This window comes from Sinocyclocheilus grahami, unplaced genomic scaffold, assembly GCF_001515645.1.
Source record: "Sinocyclocheilus grahami isolate Dianchi unplaced genomic scaffold, SAMN03320097.WGS_v1.1 scaffold280.1, whole genome shotgun sequence".
Classification (NCBI taxonomy): Eukaryota; Metazoa; Chordata; class Actinopteri; order Cypriniformes; family Cyprinidae; genus Sinocyclocheilus; species Sinocyclocheilus grahami.
Genome location: NW_015505459.1, coordinates 481,344 through 494,822, shown reverse-complemented (window position 1 = coordinate 494,822; position 13,479 = coordinate 481,344). Strand labels below are relative to the sequence as shown.

Below are 13,479 nucleotides of genomic sequence, written 5' to 3'. Positions count from 1 at the left end.
GAGGCAGGGACTGAGGGACTCATCAGAGTAGAAGGAAAGCTCAATGCACCAAAATATTGAGATAGCCCAGTCCAGGGCATTCAGAACCTCAGACTGGGCAGAAAGTTCACCTTCCAAGAGGACAATGACCCTAAGCACACAGCAAGAGTGGCTTATATACAACTCTGTGAATGTCCTTGAGTGGCCCAGCCAGAGCCTGAGCTTGAACCCAGTCAAATATTTCTGGAGAAACCTGAAAATGTGCATCTGTTCCCATCCAACCTGACAGAGCCTGAGCGGTGAAGAGAGGAGGAGAAGAATGGTGGATAATTGCCAAATGATGATGAGCAAAGCTTGTCGCATCAAACCAAAAAAAGACTTGAGACTGTAAAGGTGCTTCAGCTAAATATTTAGTTATGAATATGAATACTTATGCAATGTTCTTATTTCGTTTTTTTTTTTTTTTTTTAATACATTTACGAAGTTCTGTTTTTGCTTTGTCAGTATGGTGTATGGAGTGTAGATTGATGTGGAAAAAAAGTAATTTAAAGCAGTTTAACATAAGGCAGCAACATAACAAAACGTGATAAAAAATGACTGTAAAGGCACTCTATCCATCTATCTATCTATCTATCTATCTATCATAGTTTTAATTAACTATAATAACCCTGAGAGACAGTAGAGAGCTTGCCATTGCTCAGACTGAAAACTGTACTGATGTTTGATTCGGAGGACAGGAAGGTAAACCGACTCACCCCGAAGATAGCGTTGAGTTCAGCCATGCTAACATGCTTGGATCTTTCCACTGCTTGAGCCACCTGATGCTGATGCTGCAAGAACACACAAATTCACACATGAAGCATGAATAGAGAAGATATTCAAAGATCAAGAGAAAACATGCAAAACTACACCTGAGGCGAAACCTGCTACACGACAGCACCTTTCATTGTGAAACACCACAAAGCAGAAGCGCATGTGCCACAAACAGCAGGTCAACTGAAAAGAGTTCGTGTTGTCTCCGTGGCAGGCCTGATGTTCCCAGAGGGCCTTACGATTACAAAATAACCAAATCCACTCAGCGAGGCTTAGAAAAGAACAGTATGAAATATTGATCTAGGGAGAGGTGGGCGATTGGAAGCTCTCTGTTGATGACCACCTCTGCTGTAAATAATTCATGTGTAAATAGCCCGCGGGGGAGAGCAGCTCGGAGAGGATGAGAGCGCGCGCGTGCGTGCGTGCGTGTGTGTGTGTGTGTGTGTGTGTGTGCGCTCACCTCTTGGGACAGCAGTGGAATGATCTGAGTGCATATAGCACTAAGCCGCTTTACAATCTCTGCCTGCAGAAACAAACACACAAATTCCCATCAAACAACAGACAACACACTAAAGAAAACAGTCAGGCTAACTGAGGTCTATTGGTTTGTTTCTCTAATAGAACAGTAGCTAATGCGTCAGTATGTGCTGTTCATTCAGGACCGTTTTCACATTATATATTGTATTTTATTATTATATTTAGAGAAATCTTTTAAACCCTGTATGTTTGATAGGTAAATAACATTTGTTGCAGTTTGACACCGATTTTCATATTATTAAAAAAAATGTTATTTTCATCAAAACATACATGCCATTTTAGTCAAAAGTACATTTTAGACAGACAGACAGATAGATAGATAGAAAGGGGTCTTTCCTAGCTGCCAGAGGTGCTTTTAATACATCACACACAAACACAGATCACATATGAACACACTTCCATACAGGCAGATCCCACACACTCTGACCCACATACACACTCAAATCCAGGCATTTCCAACAGATGGCCTGGAAAACAAGGAGAGATGCAGGGGTCTTATCTGGATTAGCCCACTCTAGTGTGTGTGTGTGTGTTTGCTCATATAGAGTAGTCAGGCTTAAACCCTGCTTCAGAGTAAATACCCAACAAAACACTGAAGTAACAGAAAAATTGAGCCGATATGGGCCGATACCGATATGGTGGCCGATATATCGTGCATCCCTAATTTGTATCTATGCATTTGGCAGAGGCCTTTATCCAAAGCGATTCATAGTGCATTCAGGGTATGATAATGCATTATTTATCGCTTTAAGATATCGGCCAAATTTTCTTATCAGGCCGATACCGATAACAGAAAAAATGAGCATTTATCGGCCGATACCGATATGGTGGCCAATATATCGTGCATCCCTAATTTGTATCTATGCATTTGGCAGAGGCCTTTATCCAAAGCGATTCATAGTGCATTCAGGGTATACGTTCAGTATTGATCAACAATATTAACTCCATCATTTATAATTTTTCAGTACTTCTCAGACAATTTTATCCCAGTTTTCAATGAAATAGTGTTATTTGGTAGAGCATAACTATAAATTGAGCATTTTGTGTGTATTGTCAGTTTGCAAAACATCTTGTATGATTACACTGTATGGACTTGCACTACGCCTTATGCAATAAAATAAATAAAACAAAATTAACATGCAATATGCCTTTTTCATTACAATGAAATAATATAATATAATGGCAACAAAAGACTCAGTATGGACTTGCACTATGCCTTTATCAATAACAAATGAAATTGTATGGACATGCACTATGACAATACTCATAAAATAAAACTACAATGTATACATTTTTATTTTGTTATTTATTTTATAATGAATCAAATTCATGCATTACAAAATTATAAAATGTATACATTTTCAGTACTTGTTCCTATCTATTAGCTGTGAAAGATATAAATGCCTATGCAATGAATTATCCCATTTTTGGCCAATTTGAAATTATCGGCATCAACCAATAATTGGTTGCCAGTTGACAGAAAAGTCAGTTATTGATTTTTTTTCAATTCCAAAATGACCAAATGCCTTGAGAACAGATCTTTTTTTTTTCCCGCTGTCAATCTTTTTAAAGAGTCTATCTTGTACAGTCAATCTTTCTCAATGAATTGCAAATAGACAATATGTAAAATATAATAAACTTAAAATTTCACAATTTTATATACACCGTGCTGGGTAGAAATTGATTACATGTAATCTGGATTACGTAATCAGATTCCAAAAATTAAGTACTTGTAATTAGATTATATTACATTTTAATACTCGTAATCAGAATACAGTTAACTTTGATTAGATAATAACATATTATTCACACAATAATTCACAATTTATTGATTCGCCCTAATTCTTCGACACAAGATCAACAAATTAGGTCAAATGTAATCAAATATATTACCTAAAATGTGTAATGCAATGGATTACCTTACTAACTGTAATTTCAATATATGATATTATTTTATACATACAATATATATAATTTGATTTCTTTTTATATTATTTATCCCAGGTTTTCAGTGTGGTCTTTGACTATATGCACTGCCATTATACTGGTCAAGAGCAAACTGGCCACTAAAAAAAAAAAAAACATCGATCGACCACAACTATCAGCTCAGTCACAGCGGAGGATTATGGGTAATGTTGTTGGATGTCACTCTCACCATGATGTAATGTCTGTGCATCTCTGTTTTCTCACTCGCCAACTTCTCACATTCCAGCTTCAGACTGAAAAACAGAAAACGACACACGATGTGAGGTCATGTGACACTGTGCCCCCGTCATGTGACAGTGGTCTATAGGTCACAATATCAGCCCTTCCAACATGAAACAGAACAACTTTTACCACCGCTATTACTGAAGCCGATTCCATTTTATAATGTACACTGATGTTTACTGTTCTAAAGAAAGACGTTCAGTAGCTTTTGTAATTGCTCCTAATGAGACTATCAGGATTAGCTGGCTAATAGTCTGCATCAGCTAATACAGGCGTCTCTAGTCGCTGGAGTGATTTTAGAGCATTACTGTTAGATAATCTCATCAGCTTTGCACAGGTGATCCCAACTGCAGTTCAGAGAGGACGGAGATCATCATACAGATCTAAATCACAACATAATTGAATAAAATGCAGATGCAATAATAGGAAATGACGCAAACAGCAGTAAACATCAAGGAACATGAGAAGCTTTTGAACATCGGTTTAATTTTATGAGTCAGTTGAGTTACATTTGGAGAGTTTGTGTGAATAATATTGCGATGAATCCTCCAGGATGAGGTGAAATGAAGGTCATGCATCTGTACCTGTGATACTGGGCCTGGAACAGCTGGAATTCTTCTTTTATATGGTCGAGAGTTTCCAGGACGGTGAATTTCACACCGGCGTGGCCTGACACCAGCGGAGCCTGAAAACACAGAAGTATTGTGAGGGACGTCACTCCAAAAAGATCCACCGGTTAGCCTATTATTTACCATTTCTACAGTGTAATGGGATTACATTGCTAATTACTCTGTATGGAGTAATCATGTTAGGTAATCTCAGGAGGACAATACAAGGATAAATGGCAAATTGTATCTTCATTTAACATACCCAGTGTGGGAAATGTGGGTCTGCTGTTATTTTCATGATGATGCCATGTAAAATTCATGTTTTATGTTATTATGTTTTCAATGAAATAGTGTTCTTTGGTGTGGTACAACTATTTTCATTTTGCAAAACATCTTGTATGATCAAGCTGTATGAACTTGCATTATGCCTTATGATATAAAAATAAAATAAAATAAAACACTGTTAAAATAATGCATAAACACATGCACCTTTTTCATTACAATAAAATAATATAATAAATGGCAACAAATGTCACAGTATGGACTTGTGTGGACCAGTATGCGTGTGTGTGTGATTTGAATAAATCACATTATTATTATTTTTTAATTCAATGTTTTGTAATTTTAGTGTAAGTGGGAATACACAATCAAATCCTCTGACACACACACACACACACACACTGACCACACAAAGAAGGCTTCACTGTATGAGTAAAGAGACACTTTATATGGCCCTGCCGTTGACAATAAATGCTTTGTTTTGTCAGCTTTATCAAAAACACGAGACTGACTGCAGGCACATATTGGACTTGCACTATGCCTTTTACATTAAAAATAAAATAAAATAGTTAAACAATGCCAAACGATGATGATGCATAGGTCTGATTAAGACCTTGCCAACAAAAATTTATTTGACTTGCACTTTGCATCAAAATTAAATAAAATTAAATATAAAATTAAATAAAAATAATATTAAAAATTAAATAAAATAAAATAATAAATTGTTCCTGTTAGACAATGCCAAACAATGATGATGTATAGGCTTGCACTATGCCCTTTTCATAAAAATAAAAAATGAATAAATAAATACCTAAATAAGTTCATTAATTAAAATAAAATAATATAATGTAATATTTTGTCTGTTAGACCTTGCCATCAAAAATGACTTGAACTTTTGCATCAAAGTAAAATTAAATAAAAAATAAATAAAAACAAATTAACTAGTTTATTAGTCTGTTATAGGCTAATTAGTTGATTAGACATGCCAAAAATGATGCTTGCACTGTGCCTTTTCCATCAAAATAAAATAATATTTTGTTTGATAGACCATGCCAACAAATGCTGTATTGAGATATATATGCTGGGTTATGGTGAAGAGCAGATATTCAGAGGAATGGAGGCTTTGGTCAGTGAACAAGAGGGTGTTGTACCGAGAGCCGAGTACAGCGGGACAGAGCCATGAATTGTCACACAGACTGTTCCTCTCACACCAGCCCTGAAAGAACGCAGTCATCTATCTCACACTGTTTACTGTGCAGGGCACTTTCAGCCGAGAGATAGAGACGGAGAGGGGAGGGGGGAATCACAGAGCCGTGAATAAATGTAGGCTGCTGAAATATTCAGCACATGTGGCACAAATACAAGAGCAGTAACAGCCGTGTGTGTGCAAACGACACATGAACCTGCTGCGTTCCCAATCGATGCTTCCTGTGCCGATTGCTGCTACTGGCAAAAACAGAACTGTTCGGGAGGGAAAAAAACCCTCACATCTGTTCGGAGCGATCGTCTCATTCCAGGAGACTGAATCTGTACTGTACATCAGCTCTGATGAGCAGCTTGTTAAGGCCTCGATACACAATACTGCTCTGATGAGAACTGACACCATGCACCGCCGCCTCCAACACGCACACAGCCACACACACGCGCACACACACACACACACGCACACGTGCAGCCGCTGCACTTTATCCGTTTATTAGGGCAGTTCATTTTACATCTTCATTTGATGCCACTAATTATCAAAAAATAACTAAACTTTATACAAACATAAATAATGATTAAAAGAATTGTTCAAACAAACATGACTATGTACTCACCCTCAGGCCATCCAAGATGTAGATGAGCTTGTTTCTTCATCAGATTTGGAGAAATGTAGCATTGCATCACTTGCTCACCAATGGATGCTCTGCAGTGAATGGGTGCCGTCAGAATGAGAGTCCAAACAGCTGATAAAAACATCACAATAATCCACATCACTCCAGTCAACGGCATGTGAAGTGAAAAGCTGTGTGTTTGTAAGAAACATATCCGTCAAGATGTTTTTATTTCTCTCCTGAAAAACAACTCTAAACAAACATGTGGGTGGATTTTGATGTGAGAGGACAACAGGAGATGGACTTTTTCACTGAGGGAAGCGTTCATTATTGATTGTTAACTCATATTTTTGCCAGAAGCGACAGTTTAAAGTTAAAATGCCTTAATGATGGATTTGTTTCTCACAACCATGCAGCTTTTCACTTCACAAGGCATTAACTGATGGACTGGAGTGATGTGGATTATTGTGATGTTTTTATCAGCTGTTTGGACTCTCATTCTGACGGCACCCATTCACTGCAGAAGCTCCACAGGTGAGCAAGTGATGTAATGATAACCTTCTTCAAATCTTCTGATGAAGAAACACATTCTGGATGGCCTGAGGGTGAGTACAATTTCAGCCATATTTTCATTTTAGGTGAACCATTCCTACCATCTGAGAAATTCAAGCTTGAAGTACCACCTAAATGCATGTTTTTTCGCAAATTCTGCAGTGTGTGCTGTCACAGCTTCTACTACATGCAAAGCTGAACTTTTTAAGTCAGTGTCTTGAAAACAGTGTTAATGGTTCGAGACTGTTAGACGTCACATAACAGCCAAATCAGTCCATCCAGCGCATGTGACAGGATGGGGTTTTGAGAGATGCTAAACTGTGTGTGATTTTATGTTAAGTGTTAGTAGAGCTAGTGTGTGCTAAAGCCAGATCTGATCATTAACACCATCAACGTAATGATAGTAAATACAGCACAGACGGCGAAAGATACACAAACCACACACATATATACATGCGAATATCACTCGCATATTCACACCGCTTACATCTGGTATTATCGTCACACATATTTATTATGATCTGGTATTATCGTGTGAACCGAACACAAATGCACAGTGCTGAGTAGAGTGCAACTGTACGGTTCACATTCATATTCAGAAACTGATTTGTAAAAATAGCATATGAGATCCACCAAAAGCAAAAGAGCTCAGCAGAGACCGTCCACTCCCATGAAGCACTGTGAATATCATAATCGACTCGAGTCTCCCTTTAAATCCACTTACATATTTGCATATCTATCTATCTATACATTTTTAATAAATATATTGTGTTTATACTTGTAAACAATGACTACTGGTCATCAGTCATTAGTTTCCGGAGCAATTCTTTCACTTATGAATTTAAATGCACAGTAACTATCTTGAACAATAGAATACAAACCTAGACTTGTTTTTTCAGCTAGTTGCTAATGCAAAATTTAGTTGAACTAAAGCTAAAATTGAAATAAAATGTAAAAAGACATACTTAAAATACTTTTAAAAATGCACAACAAAATTACTCAAATTTGAACTGAAATGAAAAATAAAAACTTATCTAATATTAAAATAACAACACAACAACAACAATTTCAAATATTTATAAAAACTACAACAGTATCTGAATGGTTGAGATCAGAGAGGCAGAGGATAATCCCAGGTGTAAAGCGGGCATGAGCGTCCTGTATCAGATCCGACAGGGTTTTGAGAGCAGACAGAAGCTGCCCACTGGAGTCAGATCATCAGCGGCCCAGCAGGCAACAGCACACACATTCATTACGTATTACCACACACAGATGTAAAAACAGCACACACTAACAAACCAAACCACATTTGCACACTCTCTGAAGGTCATTCATTATGCACACGAAAATTCTTCACTTTAAAGCTAATGCATGTTACCACAAAACTGGGTCTCCATGTGCCTGTAATAACAAGCCATCACAGCAAAGGTAGCTTTGAAGTGCAGCTCAGTGTGTGAGTGTGTGGTATCGTGTTGCCCAGTGACGATGATGGAACATGACATTTGCAGCGGAGAGTGGGGTGGCCCGGATCCATATGTAGCAACATGCAGCAATAACTCGAAGAAACCATTCATTCACCCGTCCATCCATCTGTCCATCCCTCCACTACACAGAGCAAACTCAAGCCACAAATCTCTCCCTCGGTTCATGAGTGTCCTTCTACTGTATTTCTGCCTTGAATAATGCCTCATTCCTCCTCTTCTGCCCATCTCTCACAATTCAAAAGTGTTTTCTTGGCATGACTTTTTAATATACAAAAATAATTATTAAAAATAACTGAAATAAATATAAAAATAAAAGTGCACACACACACATACATATATATATATTACATACACATTTTATTTGTTATATATATATATATTATATAGACATTTTATTTTTATTTGTTATATATATTACATACACAATTTTTTAATTTTTTTTATTAAAATAATTGACACCCCACTCTCCACTGCAAATGTCATGTTCCATCATTATTAATCATTAATTACAAATAATTAAAAATTGAAATAATTACATAAAATAGAATAATTATCTATGTATATGTGAAATAAAATAATTTATTTTATGTGGAAGAATTACACCTGTTCTAATTAACATTTGTGCATGTACTTGGCCTATATTGGCTATATGTGTGTGCTTTGTATAATTGTGTTTAAATGTGGGCCAGCTTGAGGAGAAGGGCTTCCCCAACTAAGTTGTGGTTCCTCTTGAGGTTTCTTGATTGTAGATGAATATAGATATAGAGTTGTGTCAAGTACAGTAATATATTCAAATAATATGTGTGTGTGATATACAATAACAATACATATATAAATATATCATTAAAATATCACAAGTAAAAAGTGTAGTAAAACTGTGGACGCAGAACAGAATCATGCACAATCTAAAAGACGTGCTGTTTAATAATAGGCTCATTTATATATATATATATATATATATATATATATATTTACGGTGACTGTAATGGGACTCCAGGCCTGTGTGTTTTCTCAGCCCGTGCATCAATCACTGAACCCATAACGCTGTAATTAACTCTTCATCGTGACCTTAACCCTGACCCTAACACCAAACACAATGCACGTTCAAACGGGCCACCGCGCGCAACTCAGCGATCCGCTAGAGACGATCTGGAAAGGAAAGTTCATTAGGCTGCGGTACCTGGGGTCTTCCGTGCGGATACATGGCTCTGGAGGTCATCCACGGGGATCTCGGTGGTCAGGACCGACAACGAACCCTCCTCCCCCCCCACGCGTCCGCTGCGGAAACCAGCGTCGCTCCTCCGCTCCAGACGTTCTCGAGCAGCTGAAGAAAGACAAGGTAGCCGATGAAAAGTTAAAAACGTTCTATTCGCTCGGATCAAACGCGCTTCCTCTTTATGACGCACAGTGACGCCGCGCTACAATGTAACAAGATCATCCTGTGCGGGGCGCGTGCACGACGAGCGCGCGACGGAGATCAGAGGAACATAAACAGCGCTGAATAATCAGCGAGTCGATTCGCTCGAACGATTCACTGATTCACTCGAGTCTCCTTAAAATGTACCACGTTAAACAGCCGAAATACCACGGGGCTTTGAGGAATTTGTCGCAGCTGTGATCAGAGAAATAAAACACAGTTTAGGAATGACTATGTCTGTTGAAGAACAAAACCGTCTCTTCAAACATGTTAACCCCGGACTTTTACATTCAAATGTAAAAACCGCGAAAACCCCGTAGGCAAATCCTGAGGGGACCTATGTGGCTCGAAAATGTTAATCATCTTCTGCATCTGACTACGAAATGATCTTCTCTGTTGTTTGTAATGTTAATTCTCCAAAGCTTTAAAAAAAGAAAATACAGCTAGCATGGTGAAATCCTTCAATAATGTCGCTCTGCGAATCGGCTCGAGCGAATCACTCAAATGATCCGGTTCAAAAGAATGATTCGCTCGCGATTCGGCTATCAACGAGCCGAACTGCAGCCAGCAAGAGGTGCATTGGATTTCTGAAAATCTCAAATAAATATTCGAGAGATTGAGAGGTTGAGAGAAAGGGGTGGAAGATCAGAAGAGAAAAGAAAACGCACAGCAGCTCTTGCCTGCATTACTGCGCCTGTGAGATTGACATTAACTGCGGAGCGCCAAAGCTGCTTCTAAGGTCGACCGCTTACATTTGCTTATGAAGATTATATAAATAGGATAAAACGGGAAAAAAGTGATAAAACAGCTGAAACCAAATTATATCGGTATATGTTCTATTAATATTCTAAACTCAGCTATTTAAAATTAAATCCTGTTTGAAAGAGAACAAAGCGGGAAGCCGCTCGTATCATAACAACACAGAACATAATGTACAAACATTGCAGCCTTAACGTCTCTTTTCACGACTGGACTCTGATTGGCTAACAAGATTAAAGTCAAGGCCAATGAGTGACACCAATGCCCACGTTGGGTCGTTACATCTGCTTTGATCTGGACCAATCGTGGAGCAGGACTTAAGCGCAAGCGCGTCAGTGTTGCTTTATGGGTAATGGAGTCTTTTATGTTCTCGATCGCCGCATGATGGAGAGCCAGTGCATGAAGCGAATTGATATATGTGAATATTCGTGAGATTATGAGTTAATGATCCACATTGACAATCTGTACAAAAGAGGTATCATGTACAAACTGAAACGGAATAATATTAAGAAATAGACAATACTGACCGAACTGCATTAGCCTGTATAATCATCACGTGCCATTTCATATACGCATTATAATTTCAACACCATGCATGCCCTAATATATTGCATAGAATATTAATCTCACTTATTTAGGCTAATGAGTTTTCTTTTATCACGAAATCACAGTGAAGTGTGCACATCTGCTTAAAGGACAATTAAGATGCATTACAAGTTCAAATCAATTTTAAATGAGAATTTGCAACTTAAAAACCGGCTCTCAAGAACCGGTTTCAAAAGCATGATTCGCTCAAGAAGCCAAACTGCAGTGAATAAAATACTAAAACTCAAAGATTTAAAGATGCAAATCATAATAATACATTTGGTTTTATCACGAATCACGACAGTGTGAATATATCCGGTTAAAGGAAATTAAATTAAAATGCACTAAAGTTAAATTAAAATTAAAACATTCATTTTAATTTAGAATTAAACTGCAACTAAATAAAAAAAACCTTGAATATAGTTTTAATTAATTTTTCCCTAAATACTACTATCAATTTTTTTGTTAATTCCCTTGTGTGTGTGTGTGTATATATATATATTCAGGAAAGTATTCAGACCCCCTTAAATTTTTCACTCTTTGTTATATTGCAGCCATTTGCTAAAATCATTTAAGTTATTACCCCATATTGACAGAAAAACACAGAATTGTTGTCATTTTTGCAGATTATATATATATATATACACACCCACACTAATAAAAACATTTATTATCAGATATAAAGACAGAAGAAAAAATGAAAGGTGGAAAAAAGGACAAACTTAAGTAGAGGAGGAGGAGAGGTGCAGTGTGGCGGAAATAAAACCGCGATGAGAGGATGACGAGAGACAGTGACAACACACACACACACACACAGAAAGAGTTTAATGAAATATCATGTCAGAGCTCCACCACAGGCCACATCTCCATCAACCAGAGGAAATGAACAGACCGACAGAATGTGCGCATACAGAAATAGAGAATGTGAATAGAGAAAGAAAGAAAGATTGATGAATTGTTACCTTCATTCAGCAGATCATATCAAATCAGAACTAGGCTACACTCATTGAAATGCAAATATACAACCATTATTATTATTATTATAATTATTATTCGTAATAAAACAGTTTGTATAGATCTGCAGAGGTAAGAAATGAAATGTAAACATCCAAAAATAACAAATAACAAACTTAAAAATAGCTTAAAATACATAAACAATAACACAAAATATCAAATAAATAAGTTGAAAATGAATTTTAAAAAAAAATGTTACAAATAAAAGTTACTGAAAATCACTTAAGGTAAAAACTAAATAAATAAGACAAAAAAAAAACCCCACCTGAAAAGTCACAAGGAAACCAGGGGCCCATTTCATAAAACAAGTTTACCAAATAAGCCAGGTTTATTTCAGTTAGTCTGACTTATTGTCAGTTGATTTGGTTTAAAATAAGCCTGGCTTATTTTGGTCAACTTGTTTTATGAAACAGGCCCCAGATGAGTTAACAAATCAAAAAAACTAATTAAAACTTAAGCAAAAACAAAAAAGAAAATGTAAATGCATAAAAAGTGCATCAAAAGAGCACAAAAATGGTAAGTTCTATGTGATCTGTGGTGATATTTCATTAATGTGAGAGCAAAATCCTTCCTTCAGTATTGAGTGTATCAACATTAAACATGCCATCAAGATGATTAAATTGCATATTTGTTTATAGTCTAAATCGCTTATGAAGCAGAAACGGTTTATGTTTGTCCAGCTTCATTTGTGTGTGTTATGATGAGCAGTCTGTCCAAAACCAGCTGAAATTACAGTCATCAGTGTATCTCATTTTCATCTGCAGGACAGCGTGGCTTTAGAAACACACCATTAACCTGCTCGCTTCATCAGCGCTGTCAGCTCTATAGAAGGATCATTAGCAACAGCAGCACCTGCTGTACAGAACAGAAATGGTCTCCCGAAAAAGAAATAGTTTACATAGAAAACATTTTTCATTACTCATTACTCACCCTTATGTTGATCCCAAATGACTTTTGTCCTTCTATGAAACACAACAGGAGTTTTCCACAACGGCTCTTTTCAAAACAAAGACAGCAAACAGTGACCAGGAGCTTTCAAGCTTAAAAAGAGGACATTATAAAATGGACAGTTCTGCTCCTGGAATACACAAATATAGCATAGAGGTCAAATATTACCCTTTACATGTCACGCACTAGATTCTCTAGCCTGTGTTTTAATGAAAATGCATGTGCACTACAGTTCAAAGTTTGGAGTCAGTGAGATTTTATTTATTTAGCTGCATTGAATTAATCAAAAATATAAAAAAACAGTAATATCGTGAAATTTCAAATAATAGTTTTCTATGGGAATATATTTCAAAATGTAATTTGCTCCTGTGGTGCGCAGCTGAATTTTCAGCATCATTACTCAGTGTCGCATGATCCTTCAGAAATCATTCGAATATGCCGATTTGCATGATGCATTATAAATGTCTTTACTGTCACTTTTG

General features: G+C 36.9%; 1 protein-coding gene across 1 annotated transcript in view; it reads right to left on the bottom strand.

Annotated features, from left to right (window-relative positions):
* Nucleotides 1-9,778, bottom strand: part of LOC107600240 (transducin-like enhancer protein 1) — a 19,683-nt gene extending 9,905 nt beyond the window's left edge. The window contains exons 1-5 of the mRNA XM_016292084.1: nt 9,455-9,778; nt 4,122-4,222; nt 3,444-3,548; nt 1,253-1,343; nt 735-809 (exon numbers count right to left, since the gene is read on the bottom strand). Coding sequence (XP_016147570.1) covers nt 735-809; nt 1,253-1,343; nt 3,444-3,548; nt 4,122-4,222; nt 9,455-9,493 — 411 coding nt within the window. The 5' untranslated portion in view covers nt 9,494-9,778. The remainder of the gene's footprint in view (nt 1-734; nt 810-1,252; nt 1,344-3,443; nt 3,549-4,121; nt 4,223-9,454) is intronic.
* Between the last annotated feature and the right edge of the window lie 3,701 nt (nt 9,779-13,479).